Below are 22399 nucleotides of genomic sequence, written 5' to 3'. Positions count from 1 at the left end.
TTCGGAAGTTAGAAATAGGTTCCAATTTCCGTTCCAAAAAAACCGGAGTTTCAAAATCCATTCCAATTTCGGAATACCTCGGAATCGGCGGAATTTCGGAATTTTCGGAAATTGCATTAAGTCTTAATTTTTTGTTCCAAAATCGGAAAAAATGGTAATTTTTAGTATTTTTGTAATTTTCCGGCAAAAGGCAAGAATCCAAAGCAAAGGTCAATAAGATGAAATGTAAACACTTGTAAAAACAACATAATCGGTTTTTCAAAGCAACCATAGTTCTTGCAAATTTTCAAAAAAAAAAGAAAAAGTAAACATAGTTCTTGCAAAACATGAATAGAAAAACAATTCAAAAATACAATATATATATATATATATATATATATATATATATATATATATATATATATATATATATATATATATATATATATATATATATATATATATATATATATATATATATATATATATATATATATATATATATATTTCGGAAATACAATCGGATCGGAAATCGGAATTTCTAATAATTTTATATGTTATTCCAATTCTGTTCCAAAAATAATCGGAAAAATCGGAAATCGGAATATCGGAAATCGGAATGAAAAAAATTGTTTCAAATTCGGATATTTTCGGATCGAAATTGGCGGAATTCGGAAATTCCATTCCAATTTCCACCCCTAGGTGGGCTTGATAATAATTGGTAGAATTTAGCGTCTAGGATTAGATAATTAAATATTCCCTGTGGGTTCGATATCCGGACTTTTAGTCCACTATATTACTTGTACGATACGTGCACTTGCGTGTAGGTTTTCGGCCAACAGAAACTACCACCAAACGAAGCTTATACAGAGGGCTTTCGAACGCTATACCCCGCTCGCCAAAACTCCGCCGGAAAGATCTTGAAGTCACCATCTTTGTCTCCATCGATTAAACCCTAGCCGCCTCGTTTTTTCTTGACTTAAGGTAGTTTTTCTTGCTGAAGATTCAGTGGAAGATTGATGATCGGATGAAGATGAAGAAAGAAGACAACTCAGCACTTCTCTACGTGTCTTCTCCTTAAAATTCCAATTAGCCTCATAATTATCCGCTTAATTACAACAAGTCAGATTCTTCCTCCATAAGTTTCTAATATATGGAATTATCATCTGCCTTAACTATCCTAATACCATACCAGCCCATTTAAATTACCTTATTTACTCTTTTTCCCCAACTTTATTTATCAATAACATCTAAGCAACCTAAATCTCACTATATTACTATATTACTCTCATTAATGAATAAACTTCAATAATATACATGTATAAACTATTATTATACCACATAAACATTTAGAATTTGTGTGAACTTGTTTTAATGGAAAAAACCAGTTTCCATCGAATTCATCCGATCTGAAACATTTTCGATTTTGTAATAAGTTTTTTCATGATAATTTTCAAATTTTTGCTTTTTATATTTTTTTCTCGAACGAAATTCTAAAAGTTGTAACTATGATCATCTATTTATGATATTCACCCCTAAATGCATTTCTCATAAATATACGTAATACATTTGTTGGGGTAAATTACAGCCACCTTTGAGATAAAGTTACATTTCAGAAAAAACCCTTCATGTCGGGATAATTACAATCATCCATCAACTATGAATCTTCTTACATGTCCACCACTGCAGTGTCAAATTTAGTGAAATCTTATGGATCATGTAAAATATTCTCCAATTTTGTACCGTTTCATCTCATTACAGCTCCACATTTAGAAACAAGATGGTCATAAAATTTGTATATTGACTTGTGAATATCAGATTGTGGTGTAACAGAAACAGTCATTTTGCACAAAACGAGTACAAACTAGGAAACGTTTCATGGAATCGAGAAGATTATGTTGAATTTGACACTATAAGGATGGACGTGTAAGAAAATTCATAGTTGAGCGGGTGATTATAATTACCTAAACATGAAATCTTTTTTTTCGTAATTTGACCTTACTCCAGGGGTGTGACCGTAATTTACCCTATATTTGTTGGGATTTCCACCACGTGTTTAGGCAGCACAAGTATTTGGAGTTGGAGTAATTGGGCCACAATTTAATTATCTGAACTTCTGCAAATTCAGTCTAGGCCCAATACATTAAATAAAAAATCTTAACGTTGCTCAACTAAAGTAATTAGAATATTTATTTATTTTAGTGTACACGTAAAAAAAAATATAGTGAATAAAATATTTAAACATTATTTCGAAAACTGATATATATTTAGGCTTGTTTTTTTTAAGGGAAAATTTGACAAACCCCCCTCATTACACAAGTATAGTTACAATAGGCTCAAATTTATTTCACATTTTTAAGATAAATCCAAAACAATTTTTATTAATAAAAAATAATTAATTATCACCATTATACCCCTCATTATTTTCTATCTAAATCTTCTGTCACATATATATATATATATATATATATATATATATATATATATATATATATATATATATATATATATATATATATATATATATATATATATATATATATATATATATATTGGCGCAAACATCAACACGGAGGACTAAATTTCCACCATTATTTTGCTGAATAAAATGCTGATAGTATTACTTCAACAACATTTGTAAATATACATAATCATAATTTATCAAATTCCACTTTCTCTCACACACACTCCTTTCTCTCACACACACTCACATTTAGGGGTGGTAAACGAGCCGAGCCGGGTTCGCGAACTCGACGAGCCGGCTCGAAAAAAGCTCGAACTCGAGCTCGGGTTTTTCGAGCTCGAGCTCGAGCTTCGGACGCGCTCGAGCTCGAGCCCAAAATTAGTTGTTCGGCAGCTCGCGAGCCGGCTCGCGAGCTGCCTTCTTAATTTTTTTTTTTTTTTTATCTTTTTTATCTTTTTTTCTTTTTACATTTATATATATATATATATATATATATATATATATATATATATATATATATATATATATATATATATATATTATTCTTATTATTATTATTATTATTACTAGTAATTGTACCCGTGCGATGCACGAGACAACAAATTACATTGTTTTGATGTTGTAAGAATATAAACAAACGTTTGATGTATCGTATGATCAAAATTCTATTATACTGGAACATTATTAAGTATACTTCACACAAAAAAAAAGGACATAACTTTACTGTTGAATAATTTTCCAAATGAATTGAATCAGCTAATACCAGTAGATTGAAAATTTGAACCAGGAAAAAAATCATCAATTATATCTTTCATGTTGAGCTTAAAAGTAATTAGATTTAATAACTAAGTTAACATAATCAAAACTAAACTATCGACAACATACCATCGTAAAAGGCCATCTATACATCTTGCATCGGAACTAAGCTCCTCTCCACTGCCTCATTTTAAGGTTGTTTTGCCACTGGAATTAACAATTGGAAAATTAAGAAACAAAAATAAATATAAACAATAAATTAAATATCGCATACAAACAATAAGTCTTGAAGGTCGACTTCCAATAGCTTGTGGCTCCGCCCATTTTTGGTTAATTTTCTCAAATCATCCCTTTCAATAACATGTCCAATAACATATAAAATAAAATAATTGTTATACATAAAATTTGAAAACTTTGGTATAAATTAATGAAACACATAATTTAACAAAATGAAATTACCTATAAGCCATGATGGAAAAAAATGTAAACTAATTGCCACACAGTCAATAGGATGAAGAAGAATATAAGAAACAAAATCTAAAGTCGGGTTACCAAAAGAAGAAGCCTTAGGTAGGGAAGAAATAAAATTCAAATGTTGCAGACATTCTCTAAAACGATGTCACAACATCCGCTAGGGATGAAAATCAGATTTATTTACCATTTTCTGTAAAAATGTAAAATCAGATAATTATAAATAATATCTAGGAGAATTTGATGAAAATCGATAATAATATTTAAAATAATATTTAGGAGATAAAAATTTGATAAACAATCAAAAAATAATATTTAGGAGATAAAAATCTGATAAAAATCGAAAATAAAATTTAAAATAATAGTTAGGAGATAAAAATTTGATAAAAATCGAAAATAATATTTCAAATAATGTTAATGAGATAAAAGTTGATAAAATATGAAAATAATAATTAGAATAATATTTAGGAGATAAAATATGATTAAAATCAAAATTATTATTTAAAATAATATTTAGGAGATAAAAATTTGATAAAAATCGAAAATAATATTTAGGAGACAATAATCTGATAAAAAACGAAAATAATATTTATGAGATAAAAAACTAATAAAAACATGATAAAACTCGAAAAAATATTTAAAATATTATTTAGGCGATATAAATTTGATAAAATTCGAAAATAATATTTAGGAGATAAAAATCTGCTAAAAGTTGAAAATTATATTTAAAATTATAGTTAGGAGATATAAATTTGATAAAATTAAAAAAATATTATTTATAATAATATTTAGGAGATAAAAATTTGATAAAAAAATAATAACATTTAGGAGACAAAAATCTGATAAAAATAAAAAATAATATTTAAAATAATATTTAGGGGATACAAATATGATAAAATTCGAATATAATATTTAAAATAATATTAAGGAGATAAAAATTTGATAAAAATTGAAAAAAATTTACAAATATGACATTAGGGTTTCTTAGGGTTGCCCTAGTGTTTCTTTCTTCTATATATAAGATATATAGGAGATAAAAAATTGATGAAAATCGATAATAATATTTAAGAGATAAAAATTTGATAAAAAATCAAAAAATAATATTTATGAGATAAAAATCTGATAAAAATCGAAAATAAAATTTAAAATAATAGTTAGGAGATAAAAATTTGATAAAAATCGAAAATAATATTTCAAATAATGTTAATGAGATAAAAGTTGATAAAATACGAAAATAATAATTAGAATAATATTTAGGAGATATAATATGATTAAAATCAAAATTATTATTTAAACTAATATTTAGGAGATAAAATTTGATAAAAATCGAAAATAATATTTAGGAGACAATAATCTGATAAAAAACAAAATTAATATTTAGGAGATAAAAAACTAATAAAAACATGATAAAACTCGAAAAAAATATTTAAAATATTATTTAGGAGATATAAATTTGATAAAATTCTAAAATATTATTTAGGAGATAAAAATCTGCTAAACGTTGAAAATTATATTTAAAATTATAGTTAGGAGATATAAATTTGATAAAATTAAAAAAATATTATTTATAATAATATTTAGGAGATAAAAATTTGATAAAAATAAAAAATAATATTTAGGAGACAAAAATCTGATAAAAATAAAAAAAATAATATTTAAAATAATATTTAGGGGATACATATATGATAAAATTCGAAAATAATATTTAAAATAATATTAAGGGGATAAAAATTTGATAAAAAAATAAAAAAATTTACAAATATGACATTAGGGTTTCTTAGGGTTGCCCTAGCGTTTCTTTCTTTTATATATAAGATTATTATTATTATTAACTAAATAGTAAATAGTCTATAATAATAAATATATCTAGTTTTAAATAGAAACAAATCTATATTACTTAAATAATTCATAATAATATAAAATATAATAATAATAATAATAATAATAATAATAATAATAATAATAATAATAATAATAATAATAATAATAGAAAAAATAAAAAAATATATATAACTAGAGTTCATTATTTATTTTATAATTTTTTTTTATTTTCCTATGAATATTTTTTAATAAAAAATAAAATGATTTTAATAAAAAATTAAATAATAATCATAAAAAAAAAAAAGTTAATTATAAGCTCGAGCTCGCCAAAATTGGCTCGAGCTCGAGCTCGAGCCAAAAATAATTGGCTCGATGAGCTCGAGCTCGGCAACATGGACTCGAGCTCGAGCTCGAGCTGGCCAAAAGAGCCGAGCTCGGCTTGTTCCCACCCCTACAAGTCACACTCTCTCTTTCTCGCGCGCGCACACACACTATAATAGCAATTATTTCACTCATTTCATTCTTGACAATCTCCGTATTAATCCAATTGCGGTTTTCATTTCATTAATTACAGAGTGGTTTTCATTAATTACATATTGATTTTCGTTAATTGATAAGTTTTTAGTGAATTTTTGTAATGGTACTTGTTAATTACAGAGTGGTTTTCATTAATTATTGAGTGGCTTTTGTTAATTGATAGGTTTTTAGTAAATTTTTGTAATAAAATTTGCTAATTGTATAGTAATTTTCGCTAATTTACAGAGTGGTTTTCATTAATTATAGAGTGGTTTTCAATTACATAAAGATTTTCGATAAATTTATAATGGATTTTCGTAACAGAATACTATAATCAAATAGTGGTTTTTGGTAAATTAAAAACAATTTTTTTTATAAATTTAACTTTAAAAAAGTGACGTATAAAAAAACCGTTTAAAAAATAAAGAAAAACTGATAAAACTTAAACATAAAAAAAAACCCAATTAATTAATTAATTAATAAAAGGAATGATAAAACTTAAACATAAAAAAGAAAACCCAATTAATTAACTAATTAATGAAACGCGTGATACAGGAGAGAATAGGGGATGGTGGGGAGAAAATAGGGGGATTTGCATATCAACCAAAAAAATGATGGATTTTTCAAAATAATATAATATGAAAATTTTCAATAATATTAAATAGGGGCATTTTGGATAATTCGAGCTAATTGGATTTATAACAAATATCAATTAAAAAAATTAGATTTATCAAGAAGTCAAAAATCAATGAAGGGTGTTTGACAAATAACCTCTTTTTTTAAATACTAGTAATTCACCCGTGCGATGCACGAGATCAATTTTTTCAAAAAAAAATATTTTGGATAAAATAAAACGAACGAAAACTTTGAACAGTTGACATACATGTAAATAATACAAAATATTCATTTGTTTGTGATTTACCTTCATATTCGCTGAAAATATTTTGTCACACAACATTGCTCGTAATTTTAGTTATATCGCCCGATTCTGAGTTGATAATTATTTTTTATCTCAAATCTACTTTTATCTCTGGACATTGCGGCGTACAATTGCCTATCCACCCTAATATTAACACTAATATTCCACTAACAACTACTACTACTAATACTAAAACCAACATTGATAATACTCATACCAATACTAATATTAATACTAAAATCAACACTAATAATACTAATATTAATACTAATTTTAATATTAATACGATGATTAATACTAATAGTCTAATACTAATATTAATATCAACACTAATATTAATAATAATACGCCACTTCTAATATGAATATTTAATGTTTAAACTAATAAGCCAATACTAATAAGAAAACTAATACTAATACTAATGCTAATGCTAATGTTAATGCTAATAGGCCAAGACTAATATGAATTTGAATACTAATAATAATACTAATAATGATAATAATATTGATATTGGTATTGATACTGATACTGATATTAATTTGATACGAATATTAATACACATACTGATACACATACACATATTGATACTGATACCGATACCGATACTGATACTAATATTATTATTAATACTTATACCAATACTAATACCGATACTAATATTCATACCAATATTCATACCAATAATCATACCAATACTCATACCAATACTCATATAGATATAGATATTGATACATATATTGATACTGATATGGATACTCATACTCATACTCATACTGATATTGTTATTGATAAATACTAATACTAATAGTGATACTGATACTAACACTGATACTAATACTGATACTGATATTGATACTCATACTAATACTAATACTAATACTAATACTAATACTAATACTAATACTAATACTAATACTAATACTAATATTAATACTAATACTAATACTAATACTAATACTAATACTAATACTAATACTAATACTAATACTAATACTAATACTAATACTAATACTAATACTAATATAACTAATACTAATACTAATATTGATACTGATATTGATATTGATATTGATATTGATATTAATACTAATACTGATATTGATATTGATATTGATACTATTGATGATACTGCTACTGATATTATACTGATACTTATACTGATATTAATACTGATACGAATACTGATACTGATATTTATACCCATACTTATACTCGTACTCATACTCATACTCATACTCATACTCATACTCATGCATACTCATACTCATAGTGATATTGATACTGTTATTAATACTGATACTAATATTGATATTGGTATATACTGATAGTAATATTGATATTGAGATTGACATTAATACTAATACTAATACTAATACTAATACTAATACTAATACTAATACTAATACTAATACTAATACTAATACTAATACTAATACTAATACTAAAACTAATAATAATATTAATACTAATACTAATATTAATACTAATACTACTACTAATACTAATATTAATACTCATACTCATAGAGATCTTCCTCAAATTTCAGTTTGCAATCTCAACAAATCCGTAATCGAGACCTACTTCATAAAAATCAATCTCGTAATATTGTACGTCGATTTATTTTCATTGGAATATCAAACCATTTTGTTTTAGGGAAAGAGATAATTTCTCTAAAATGTTTTTAATGATCCAAAGAATACACACACATAATGTCCTCGTTGGATTGACAACATCGATTTTCACATATGTATATTTTACTATATATTTCACACATTATTTTTAATGTGTTTTTTTCCTTCCCCGATCAATGTAGAATGCTATATAATTTATATATTTCTCTAGTTAGTATAGGTTTTTCTGCAAAAACATTACTTCTAAATCCTAATATGCTTGCATAAATAATTATTCCTATTTCAAAACATACAAAATCAAATATTGTCACAAATACATCTAGGCACAATGTTTCTAATATATCATAATATTGGAATTACAGTGAATGAAGAAGGGTGAATCTAATGTCATGTATGTACATAAAGATTCAAAAGATTAACAGCAAAAAAAAAATTATGAACGTACAAACTAATAATATTTTACATAAATATTAAAAAATGATAAAAATAAAAGAATTATTACGATACGTACAAATTAATATTGTAACATAAAAATATAAACACTAAAGAAGATTTATTTAAACATATTCAACAAATTATATAAGAATCTCTATTACAAATAACGAAATACATACATGAGTTACTTTAGTATTTTTTTATTACATTATCACCTTCATTAAACTCAACTTCTTCATCGAAACTAAACTTACAATTATTGAATGTATAATCAAAGATGGAAAACCAGAAGTAAAAGTTTTTAAAACCCATCCATATAATATATCTAAATCATATATTTGTATTCTACGCAACGCCACAATGCTTCTCCCTTGCGGACGTCGCCGCATATAGCACACACGATGTTATCCATGGATCTGAAAATTAAAAGGAAAGCAAAACAATGATTTGTTAGATTATTATACATACGCATAAATAATAAACGTATAACGTAATAAACATTTGGCGATAAATAAAATGCTTCAAAGCGAGCATGCACATCGCACAATACTGATCGCATTATGAAATTACAAAACATAAATATGAAGAAAAAAAAGTTTTAAGGTGAGGACCTTGGTTTAGCATGATCATAACAAAACGTGTTGAGAAAGAATGAGATAAATGATCAGTTTGTGTTGATGGTCTTTATACTTCATTTTCACATACTAAATAAGTTAATAAAATAACTTTAAGCAAACAATATATTTTATTATTTTTTGTGTTACTCGGTTAGAACAAATCAAACAAATTCAAACAATTAGAATTAATAAGAATCCGAAATTATTGAGATGCATAATAAATAAATGCGATTGTTAGGGGTTACTAAAAAAATTATTCAAATCACATGTATTGATTTGATAATAACATTAAATAGTAATAAATTAATCAGAATCAGAAATAACATAACCAAGGAAACATAACAAAAGTAACCAATTTTAATATAACATGGCTTTTAAAATATTACCACTTTTACGTGTTTATTAGGTATAAAATATTATGCTCATAATTTATTTAGCATAATACACACATTGATTTGATACAGTAATAAATAGAAACCTAAATAACATCAATTTGTATATAACAAAGACAAACATAACAAAAAATAAATAAACAAATAAAATCAGTGATCAATCATATCCTTAAAATTCATACTTTAAATAAGAATATCAAACAAATGAAATCAAGTCATTAATCTTATCCTTAAAATCAATACTTTTAATAAGAATATCAAACAAATCAAATCAAATTATTATTTTATGCTAATGTAAGACATTATTTTTTTCCTTCTCTAAAGTATAAGTTGATATGCAAAATAATCATTACAAATACTTATGTTACAAAATTATCGAAAATACAAAAAAAAAAAAATCATAATGAAAAATGCTAGGAAAATTAAATAAATAAAGTAATTTATATAATTAAAAATTATTAAAATAATTAATTCGTAATAAATGTAATAAAAAATAAAAATCTAGTTAATAATGCGTTTTATTACTTCATTAAATATTTAATGGAATAATATTGAAATATGTTACTTATATATACCATTTATTAAATTATTTATGACAATTTAAATATATTTCATTCCATTAATTGACATATTACTATTCAATTAATATATTATAATTTCCTAAGATTGAGTATATAAAAAGGACAACTCGATACAATATTTTATTCCATTAATTGACATATTATCATTCCATTAATATAATAATGCATTAATAAACTAAATTAATGTACAATTATAAAACAATATAATTACTATATAATGAATTAGTGATAATATATTAGCACTCAACATTTCAATGTAGTTAAGTGAAACAAATTAAGAAAAAAAGACGAAAACAATAAGTTTCCAAAAACAAAAACGACAGATGATCCAACTTTACACGAATTAAAAAATGAAATATATAAAATTTTAAAGAGCGAAATTGCATATATAACCATATACTAAATGAGCTTGATGAAACAATATTAAAAATAATTACAGACATATATAAAGAATAGAAAATTGATAATTGCATATAATGTTTTACATTTATCACTTCGATGACGGTCTTTTAAGGATTGAAAAAAATGAGTATTTTTTCTCGCACAATTCATATGAGATTCACGAAATTCTTTCTATTCCTTTGACGCAACCAATGTCGTCACACATAGCCCATATGTCGATATTATCCATAATATCTACAAAAATAACATAAACAAACAACAAATAACATGTTAGACTAAATACATGTATATGTGTAAATAACCATTAGACACATACATTATATCAAAATAATGAAATAAAGAACATGTTAAACTATGAATATATTAACAACAAAAAAATACAATATTTCCTCTTTGCAGCCATTTCGGGCTGACCTATTTTTTTTATTTTTATGCGAGTGTAAAATTCGGGTGGAGAGTATGAGTGAGTGAAATGGATTGGAATGAGGGGTATTTATACTTGAATTTTATATAATAAAAAAATAAATAGTAAGTTCTTATGGAAATACACATTTAATGTTATAATCTTACCAATTATTTGATTAGATATTTTCCATGAATTAACCATATGAATCAAAACCAATCAACTTAAATAGGTAAGAAATCAAATTATATGACATAAAATTGGGGAATGATTGATAATTTATAGTAAAAAAATATTTGAAATTCAAAATTTGGAATACAAAAATTTTAATTTCAAATTTTAAATGTTGTTTAGTTATTAATATTCATAAAATTAAATTAATACATATACATTAAGTTGGCAAAATATTTAAACAAAAAAAATCCATGTATAGTGATTAATAATTATTAATGATTTGTAAAAATAATAATTATTATTATTATTATTATTATTATTATTATTTTCGAATATTATTATTAAAAAAACTAAATTCCAAAATATATATCATAAAAAATGAGTGTTCTATTTTAAAAAAAAAAAGACATTCGAAAAATATATTTCGGAAAATTAAATTAAAAACGTGAGATAAAAACAATTAATCAACCGTGTATAGATAATTAAATATAATAATAATTATTTCGCTATAAAAAAATAGTGTGTAAAATATGATATAAAAAATCGAATACTCGTTAAAAAATTGAGTGTTCTGAATTTAAAAAAAAAAGAACAGACGAAAAATATAGTTCAGAAAATTAAAACTATAAAAAATATAATATTTTTAGAAATGATAGGAAATTAAATTCCTGAAATATTATATATAAATATGTGGTAATTATTAAATGATTGTGTAAATGTGAAATAGGAAAAAACTTAAAAACATACCTAAATAAAAATGACACATAATCAATTGAAGAATCCACCTCATCAATTGAACTCCAACTAAGCAATTTTGACAAATGACATCATCATTTGCCACATGTCAATCATTGAGGGCATAGATTCTCTTTTTATATTATACTAGTAATTCACCCGTGCGATGCACGAGATCAATTTTTTCAAAAAAAAATATTTTGGATAAAATAAAACGAACGAAAACTTTGAACAGTTGACATACATGTAAATAATACAAAATATTCATTTGTTTGTGATTTACCTTCATATTCGCTGAAAATATTTTGTCACACAACATTGCTCGTAATTTTAGTTATATCGCCCGATTCTGAGTTGATAATTATTTTTTATCTCAAATCTACTTTTATCTCTGGACATTGCGGCGTACAATTGCCTATCCACCCTAATATTAACACTAATATTCCACTAACAACTACTACTACTAATACTAAAACCAACATTGATAATACTCATACCAATACTAATATTAATACTAAAATCAACACTAATAATACTAATATTAATACTAATTTTAATATTAATACGATGATTAATACTAATAGTCTAATACTAATATTAATATCAACACTAATATTAATAATAATACGCCACTTCTAATATGAATATTTAATGTTTAAACTAATAAGCCAATACTAATAAGAAAACTAATACTAATACTAATGCTAATGCTAATGTTAATGCTAATAGGCCAAGACTAATATGAATTTGAATACTAATAATAATACTAATAATGATAATAATATTGATATTGGTATTGATACTGATACTGATATTAATTTGATACGAATATTAATACACATACTGATACACATACACATATTGATACTGATACCGATACCGATACTGATACTAATATTATTATTAATACTTATACCAATACTAATACCGATACTAATATTCATACCAATATTCATACCAATAATCATACCAATACTCATACCAATACTCATATAGATATAGATATTGATACATATATTGATACTGATATGGATACTCATACTCATACTCATACTGATATTGTTATTGATAAATACTAATACTAATAGTGATACTGATACTAACACTGATACTAATACTGATACTGATATTGATACTCATACTAATACTAATACTAATACTAATACTAATACTAATACTAATACTAATACTAATACTAATACTAATATTAATACTAATACTAATACTAATACTAATACTAATACTAATACTAATACTAATACTAATACTAATACTAATACTAATACTAATACTAATATAACTAATACTAATACTAATATTGATACTGATATTGATATTGATATTGATATTGATATTAATACTAATACTGATATTGATATTGATATTGATACTATTGATGATACTGCTACTGATATTATACTGATACTTATACTGATATTAATACTGATACGAATACTGATACTGATATTTATACCCATACTTATACTCGTACTCATACTCATACTCATACTCATACTCATACTCATGCATACTCATACTCATAGTGATATTGATACTGTTATTAATACTGATACTAATATTGATATTGGTATATACTGATAGTAATATTGATATTGAGATTGACATTAATACTAATACTAATACTAATACTAATACTAATACTAATACTAATACTAATACTAATACTAATACTAATACTAATATTAATACTAATACTAAAACTAATAATAATATTAATACTAATACTAATATTAATACTAATACTACTACTAATACTAATATTAATACTCATACTCATAGAGATCTTCCTCAAATTTCAGTTTGCAATCTCAACAAATCCGTAATCGAGACCTACTTCATAAAAATCAATCTCGTAATATTGTACGTCGATTTATTTTCATTGGAATATCAAACCATTTTGTTTTAGGGAAAGAGATAATTTCTCTAAAATGTTTTTAATGATCCAAAGAATACACACACATAATGTCCTCGTTGGATTGACAACATCGATTTTCACATATGTATATTTTACTATATATTTCACACATTATTTTTAATGTGTTTTTTTCCTTCCCCGATCAATGTAGAATGCTATATAATTTATATATTTCTCTAGTTAGTATAGGTTTTTCTGCAAAAACATTACTTCTAAATCCTAATATGCTTGCATAAATAATTATTCCTATTTCAAAACATACAAAATCAAATATTGTCACAAATACATCTAGGCACAATGTTTCTAATATATCATAATATTGGAATTACAGTGAATGAAGAAGGGTGAATCTAATGTCATGTATGTACATAAAGATTCAAAAGATTAACAGCAAAAAAAAAATTATGAACGTACAAACTAATAATATTTTACATAAATATTAAAAAATGATAAAAATAAAAGAATTATTACGATACGTACAAATTAATATTGTAACATAAAAATATAAACACTAAAGAAGATTTATTTAAACATATTCAACAAATTATATAAGAATCTCTATTACAAATAACGAAATACATACATGAGTTACTTTAGTATTTTTTTATTACATTATCACCTTCATTAAACTCAACTTCTTCATCGAAACTAAACTTACAATTATTGAATGTATAATCAAAGATGGAAAACCAGAAGTAAAAGTTTTTAAAACCCATCCATATAATATATCTAAATCATATATTTGTATTCTACGCAACGCCACAATGCTTCTCCCTTGCGGACGTCGCCGCATATAGCACACACGATGTTATCCATGGATCTGAAAATTAAAAGGAAAGCAAAACAATGATTTGTTAGATTATTATACATACGCATAAATAATAAACGTATAACGTAATAAACATTTGGCGATAAATAAAATGCTTCAAAGCGAGCATGCACATCGCACAATACTGATCGCATTATGAAATTACAAAACATAAATATGAAGAAAAAAAAGTTTTAAGGTGAGGACCTTGGTTTAGCATGATCATAACAAAACGTGTTGAGAAAGAATGAGATAAATGATCAGTTTGTGTTGATGGTCTTTATACTTCATTTTCACATACTAAATAAGTTAATAAAATAACTTTAAGCAAACAATATATTTTATTATTTTTTGTGTTACTCGGTTAGAACAAATCAAACAAATTCAAACAATTAGAATTAATAAGAATCCGAAATTATTGAGATGCATAATAAATAAATGCGATTGTTAGGGGTTACTAAAAAAATTATTCAAATCACATGTATTGATTTGATAATAACATTAAATAGTAATAAATTAATCAGAATCAGAAATAACATAACCAAGGAAACATAACAAAAGTAACCAATTTTAATATAACATGGCTTTTAAAATATTACCACTTTTACGTGTTTATTAGGTATAAAATATTATGCTCATAATTTATTTAGCATAATACACACATTGATTTGATACAGTAATAAATAGAAACCTAAATAACATCAATTTGTATATAACAAAGACAAACATAACAAAAAATAAATAAACAAATAAAATCAGTGATCAATCATATCCTTAAAATTCATACTTTAAATAAGAATATCAAACAAATGAAATCAAGTCATTAATCTTATCCTTAAAATCAATACTTTTAATAAGAATATCAAACAAATCAAATCAAATTATTATTTTATGCTAATGTAAGACATTATTTTTTTCCTTCTCTAAAGTATAAGTTGATATGCAAAATAATCATTACAAATACTTATGTTACAAAATTATCGAAAATACAAAAAAAAAAAAATCATAATGAAAAATGCTAGGAAAATTAAATAAATAAAGTAATTTATATAATTAAAAATTATTAAAATAATTAATTCGTAATAAATGTAATAAAAAATAAAAATCTAGTTAATAATGCGTTTTATTACTTCATTAAATATTTAATGGAATAATATTGAAATATGTTACTTATATATACCATTTATTAAATTATTTATGACAATTTAAATATATTTCATTCCATTAATTGACATATTACTATTCAATTAATATATTATAATTTCCTAAGATTGAGTATATAAAAAGGACAACTCGATACAATATTTTATTCCATTAATTGACATATTATCATTCCATTAATATAATAATGCATTAATAAACTAAATTAATGTACAATTATAAAACAATATAATTACTATATAATGAATTAGTGATAATATATTAGCACTCAACATTTCAATGTAGTTAAGTGAAACAAATTAAGAAAAAAAGACGAAAACAATAAGTTTCCAAAAACAAAAACGACAGATGATCCAACTTTACACGAATTAAAAAATGAAATATATAAAATTTTAAAGAGCGAAATTGCATATATAACCATATACTAAATGAGCTTGATGAAACAATATTAAAAATAATTACAGACATATATAAAGAATAGAAAATTGATAATTGCATATAATGTTTTACATTTATCACTTCGATGACGGTCTTTTAAGGATTGAAAAAAATGAGTATTTTTTCTCGCACAATTCATATGAGATTCACGAAATTCTTTCTATTCCTTTGACGCAACCAATGTCGTCACACATAGCCCATATGTCGATATTATCCATAATATCTACAAAAATAACATAAACAAACAACAAATAACATGTTAGACTAAATACATGTATATGTGTAAATAACCATTAGACACATACATTATATCAAAATAATGAAATAAAGAACATGTTAAACTATGAATATATTAACAACAAAAAAATACAATATTTCCTCTTTGCAGCCATTTCGGGCTGACCTATTTTTTTTATTTTTATGCGAGTGTAAAATTCGGGTGGAGAGTATGAGTGAGTGAAATGGATTGGAATGAGGGGTATTTATACTTGAATTTTATATAATAAAAAAATAAATAGTAAGTTCTTATGGAAATACACATTTAATGTTATAATCTTACCAATTATTTGATTAGATATTTTCCATGAATTAACCATATGAATCAAAACCAATCAACTTAAATAGGTAAGAAATCAAATTATATGACATAAAATTGGGGAATGATTGATAATTTATAGTAAAAAAATATTTGAAATTCAAAATTTGGAATACAAAAATTTTAATTTCAAATTTTAAATGTTGTTTAGTTATTAATATTCATAAAATTAAATTAATACATATACATTAAGTTGGCAAAATATTTAAACAAAAAAAATCCATGTATAGTGATTAATAATTATTAATGATTTGTAAAAATAATAATTATTATTATTATTATTATTATTATTATTATTTTCGAATATTATTATTAAAAAAACTAAATTCCAAAATATATATCATAAAAAATGAGTGTTCTATTTTAAAAAAAAAAAGACATTCGAAAAATATATTTCGGAAAATTAAATTAAAAACGTGAGATAAAAACAATTAATCAACCGTGTATAGATAATTAAATATAATAATAATTATTTCGCTATAAAAAAATAGTGTGTAAAATATGATATAAAAAATCGAATACTCGTTAAAAAATTGAGTGTTCTGAATTTAAAAAAAAAAGAACAGACGAAAAATATAGTTCAGAAAATTAAAACTATAAAAAATATAATATTTTTAGAAATGATAGGAAATTAAATTCCTGAAATATTATATATAAATATGTGGTAATTATTAAATGATTGTGTAAATGTGAAATAGGAAAAAACTTAAAAACATACCTAAATAAAAATGACACATAATCAATTGAAGAATCCACCTCATCAATTGAACTCCAACTAAGCAATTTTGACAAATGACATCATCATTTGCCACATGTCAATCATTGAGGGCATAGATTCTCTTTTTATATTATATATAGATATAGATTGCTATGAGTTGGTTAAGAAAATATATAGTTTGGGAAAATTGCGAGCGATATATGTGCAGGGAATTTATGAATTTTCAATAATTCTGTTAAATAATATTTTTTTCCCGACTATTTAAAATAATTTTTTAATTGGTTTAATTTCATAAATATTTAATTTAAGGACTAAGGTGGTGTTTGCAAATGCTTTTTGAAAGTGATTATGCGGTTTTTTTTGCTCATAATCTGTTTTTAGGTTTTTGCAAAATCAACTTTTGCTTTTGCTTCTCTTAAAATAATCTGCTTTAAGCTATTTTTTTAAAAGCACCCCTAACCCTGCTTTTTCAATTTTAGTTCATTTTCCGAAATATTTGCAAACACCCCCAACTTTTAGAAATAAGCACTTAAAACTAACTTAAATCATAATCACTAACTTCTGCTTTTAAATAATCATTTGCAAACACCACCTAAATAGCAAACATTTGATTAGGGCATCTAAAAGTGGAATTCTGGTGCTGCCAGCGAACGACGCCGTTTGGAAGCTTGTTCGGCTGGACCAACCAAACCACAGACGAGAGTGGAATTCACCAATCCCTCTCCGCCGCCGCCGCCGTACTAGCTAATCTCCGCCACCGTCAATTTCCCCATTTATTTTTTCCTTGATTTAATCAAACATCTGATGGGAAAGGGTGGGGGCTGCGTCCCAAGCAAGAAAAAGAACCCCATACCCACCACCACCACTCTCGCCGCCGCCTCCACCGCCGCCACCGAGGAAGAGGATGACCTCCCTGAATCCACCCCGCCTGCGGCCGCCGCCAACAACGACCGTGCAGCTGAAGCTTCTACCTTCGCTCCCTCCGTACCCAATCGGAATCTCAAACTCCTGATAGTGTACTACTCGATGTACGGCCACGTGGAGGGCCTCGCCCGCCGGATGAAGCGGGGCGCCGACAGCGTGGGCGGCGTCGACGCCGTGCTCTACCGGGTGCCCGAAACCCTTCCCGACGAAGTCCTCGCCAAAATGCTGGCCCCACAGAAGGACGATTCGGTTCCCGTGATCGGTTCGCCGGATGATTTGGCCGGCGCCGACGGGTTTCTCTTCGGGTTTCCGACGAGGTACGGGTCCATGGCTGCGCAAATGAAGGCTTTCTTCGATTCGACTGGGCAGTTATGGAGGGAGCAAAAACTCGCCGGAAAACCAGCCGGATTTTTCGTCAGCACCGGCACTCAAGGTGGCGGCCAAGAGACCACTGCGTAAGGCCCCCCTTGCTCTTATTATTTTCTTTGTTTTGATACTCGATATATGTTCGGTTTTAATAACAATGTTTGATGCAAGAATTAGCCTTCGATTGATTGATTGAGTTTCGATCGATACGAATTCAAGAAATGCGTATATTGAGTTTCTTCGAGATATTTGCAAATTAGTAATGTGAAATCTAAATAAGATGCACATTGATCGCCGGTTTTTATTGGTCAACTTTTTCTGCCTTTTCTGCCGAACTGATTTTTCCTATCGTAAATTTCTTTCGGGGACTTATTTACTAGATAAGGGGATAGCGTTTGAACGAAACAAGTGGGAATCTTCGTTCGGTGATCAAGTCTATGATGGAAAACCAATCAATCTATAGGTTCTCGTTCACGATAATTGGAAAGTGTTTAGGAACTAGGAAAGTTAAAGAATAAGTTGAAATTTCAGTGTTCGGCAAAAAAAATATGTAACTCAACGTTGTCTATAATTTTTAACGTAAAGATCGATGACCTTTAGCCTGAACAACTTGTTCGTCTCTTACGCTATATCTCGTTTAAAAACAGTTAGTAGTAATAGTAGTAGAATCAAATCACCATTAAGAACTTGCGAAAGTGCATTAAAACTCGTGTTTTTTCATCATATGTTCTTCTCTTCACTATTTGTGTTTGTTCGATGGGCAAAGAAATGGGTGTCATGAAAGATGAGATTGAGTAACGTGTTTATGGAAGCATATTTTCTTTGACCACCGAAGCATATTTGTACAATCACAAGAAATATACACGAATCCCACATCGTTTTAAAAGGCATTATTTTCGTGCGGTTGTTTACTATATTATTTGGCCTCGTTTGATTGGTAAGATTAGTCATGGTTGATCAAATAATCGGACCTTATTGGATGTATGCTTAGTCCATCAACTTTTCAAGCGAACCCACAATTGTGATTAACCAAACGAGGCCTTAGTATATTTCACTTTCGGTTTACAATTCAATGATTTGCTTCTTACTTAGTAAAAGGCCGATATTACTGTTTTAGTTTTGTTGTTTGTTGTACATCTTTGTCTCTATGATGAAATAGGGTCCAACGAACATGCGTTTTGTTGTGCGATAAAATTCGATTTAATTTGTTACGTTGACCGATTTAGGTGGACTGCAATTACACAACTAGCACATCACGGAATGCTGTTTGTTCCGATTGGATATACTTTCGGAGCAGGTATGTTTAAAATGGATTCGATAAGAGGTGGCTCTCCCTACGGTGCTGGAGTTTTTGCGGGTGACGGAACAAGGGAACCGAGTGAGACGGAGCTTGCACTTGCAGAGCATCAAGGCAAGTACATGGCTGGTGTTGTGAAAAGACTATCTTGCCCCTGAACACTTTCTACTCTGCGTTTGTTTTTATTGTTGGTTTCGTGTGTGGTTTTCGGATATTTTTGGTCTTGCCCCTCCTTTCGATTCTTGATTAAAAGCCAAAACAATTCGTGCATAATCATTCTTTTCTTTTTTCAAATTGTTTGCTTTTTTTTTTCTTCGTGATATTGTTTTCGAAGCGTACATGGTTTTATTTTATTTTTTAATTGTTTTTTTTTATGATTGATTAGAGTGTAATAAGGTGTGGCTACTTTGGCTCTCTTGTTTCTGTATATTGTATTTGTCTATTGAGTTCAATTTGAATTCAGAAGAGAACTTATTTCTATCGTCTGGAATCGTTTATTCTATTCTAGGGTGTTCGGAAAAAACAATGTATGAGGAGAGAAGAAAAACGAGAAGTGCACATTTTTCATATATAATTATGAGGGAAGAGATTCCAGTATTCGATCTTGCACAAATGTACGAGGACTGATCCGATTCTAATTCCGAAAAAAGTCTGAATTTGTGAAATTATATCGGTTTGAGAGAGAAAGTAATTTTTTTTAGGGTCCATTTGATATACACCTAGTATGGAAAATATATAACGATAGGTTTACCCCTAAAATTCTTCCTTTGATATACTCCTGGAGAAACAAATGTACTATTGTGCCTTTAATTGCAATTTCAGGTCAACTGCATTCAGTATTTTTGCCCCTGCATTCAGCATAATGCCCAAATGTATGTAGCATTTTTGGGCTTGCATTTATCATTTTTATATACTAATTTAATAAAAAAAATATAAATGTTTACTTTATTATTATTTTTTATATATACCCTCTTTTGTATTTTTTATTTATTTTTAATTTTTAATTTTTTTTAATTTTTAATTTTTTAACTTTTTAATTTGTTTTTATGTTTTTAATTTGTTTTTTTAATTTTTTTAGGGGTGAGGAAAAAAAAACCGAAAAACCGAAAACCCGAACCGAAAAACCGAGCCGTTTCAAACCGTACCGAATAACAAACCATATGTACGGTTTTTTATTTTTGAAATACCGAATTATTCGGTTCGGTATGGTGGAAAGGGTAAATAACCGAACCGAACCGAATATATAAAATGACTTCATTTTATGTAATATATGTATTATTTTACCCTAATTTTTACTTTCTATCTTTCAATTACTTGTCTCATTCTAAGCATTTGTTCATAAATTAAGAAATTGTATTTTATTTATATAGTAAGTAAAATTTTACTTGAGTTCATGGTATTATTTGGTTTTAATAATGTGGATGATAAAAGTAGGAAAAAAAAACATAATACATCATATAAATTACGTTAAGTCTTATGGGGATTAACGATTTTATATTTTCATTGCATTAGTTAGTTGCGAAAGTAATCGTAATTGGATTCTTTTGTTCGTATAACTTGAATATATAATTACTCTTGAACCAAAAAATGACCGAAACCGAACCGAAAAAAACCGAAACCGAACCGATGAAAAACCGACATGTATGGTTTTTAATTTTACAAAAACCGATATATTCAGTTCATGTCCGGTTTTTGCCAAAAACCGAACCGAACCGACCCGTGCACACCCCTAAATTTTTTACTGTACTGAAATTGACTACACATGACTATAGGATAATAAACATGACTATAGGATACTACACGTAAATATAGTATACCATAGTCATGTATTCATGTACTGTCTTTTTACCCCAAAATTAT

General features: G+C 26.2%; 1 protein-coding gene across 1 annotated transcript; it reads left to right on the top strand.

Annotated features, from left to right (window-relative positions):
• Nucleotides 1-18546: 18546 nt before the first annotated feature.
• Nucleotides 18547-21019, top strand: LOC105967839 (Quinone reductase family protein). Its single transcript, XM_012992439.2, has 2 exons — nucleotides 18547-19331; nucleotides 20469-21019. Exons 1-2 carry the CDS (start codon nucleotides 18757-18759, stop codon nucleotides 20695-20697), a joined length of 804 nt encoding a protein of 267 aa, XP_012847893.2. The 5' UTR covers nucleotides 18547-18756; the 3' UTR covers nucleotides 20698-21019.
• The last annotated feature ends 1380 nt before the right edge of the window (nucleotides 21020-22399 follow it).

The sequence above is a fragment of the Erythranthe guttata genome, chromosome 12, assembly GCF_056151865.1.
Source record: "Erythranthe guttata isolate IM_541 chromosome 12, IM_541, whole genome shotgun sequence".
Classification (NCBI taxonomy): Eukaryota; Viridiplantae; Streptophyta; class Magnoliopsida; order Lamiales; family Phrymaceae; genus Erythranthe; species Erythranthe guttata.
The sequence above is the reverse complement of the archived record's forward strand: the minus strand, read 5'-3'. Positions and strand labels throughout refer to the sequence as shown.

Bases quoted from the DNA above. Each gene is read 5' to 3' on its own strand.
- LOC105967839 (XM_012992439.2), top strand. From the start codon at position 18,757: ATGGGAAAGGGTGGGGGCTGCGTCCCAAGCAAGAAAAAGAACCCCATA. The intron at 19,332-20,468 runs GTAAGGCCCCCC...TGACCGATTTAG, and splicing joins GGCGGCCAAGAGACCACTGC to GTGGACTGCAATTACACAAC.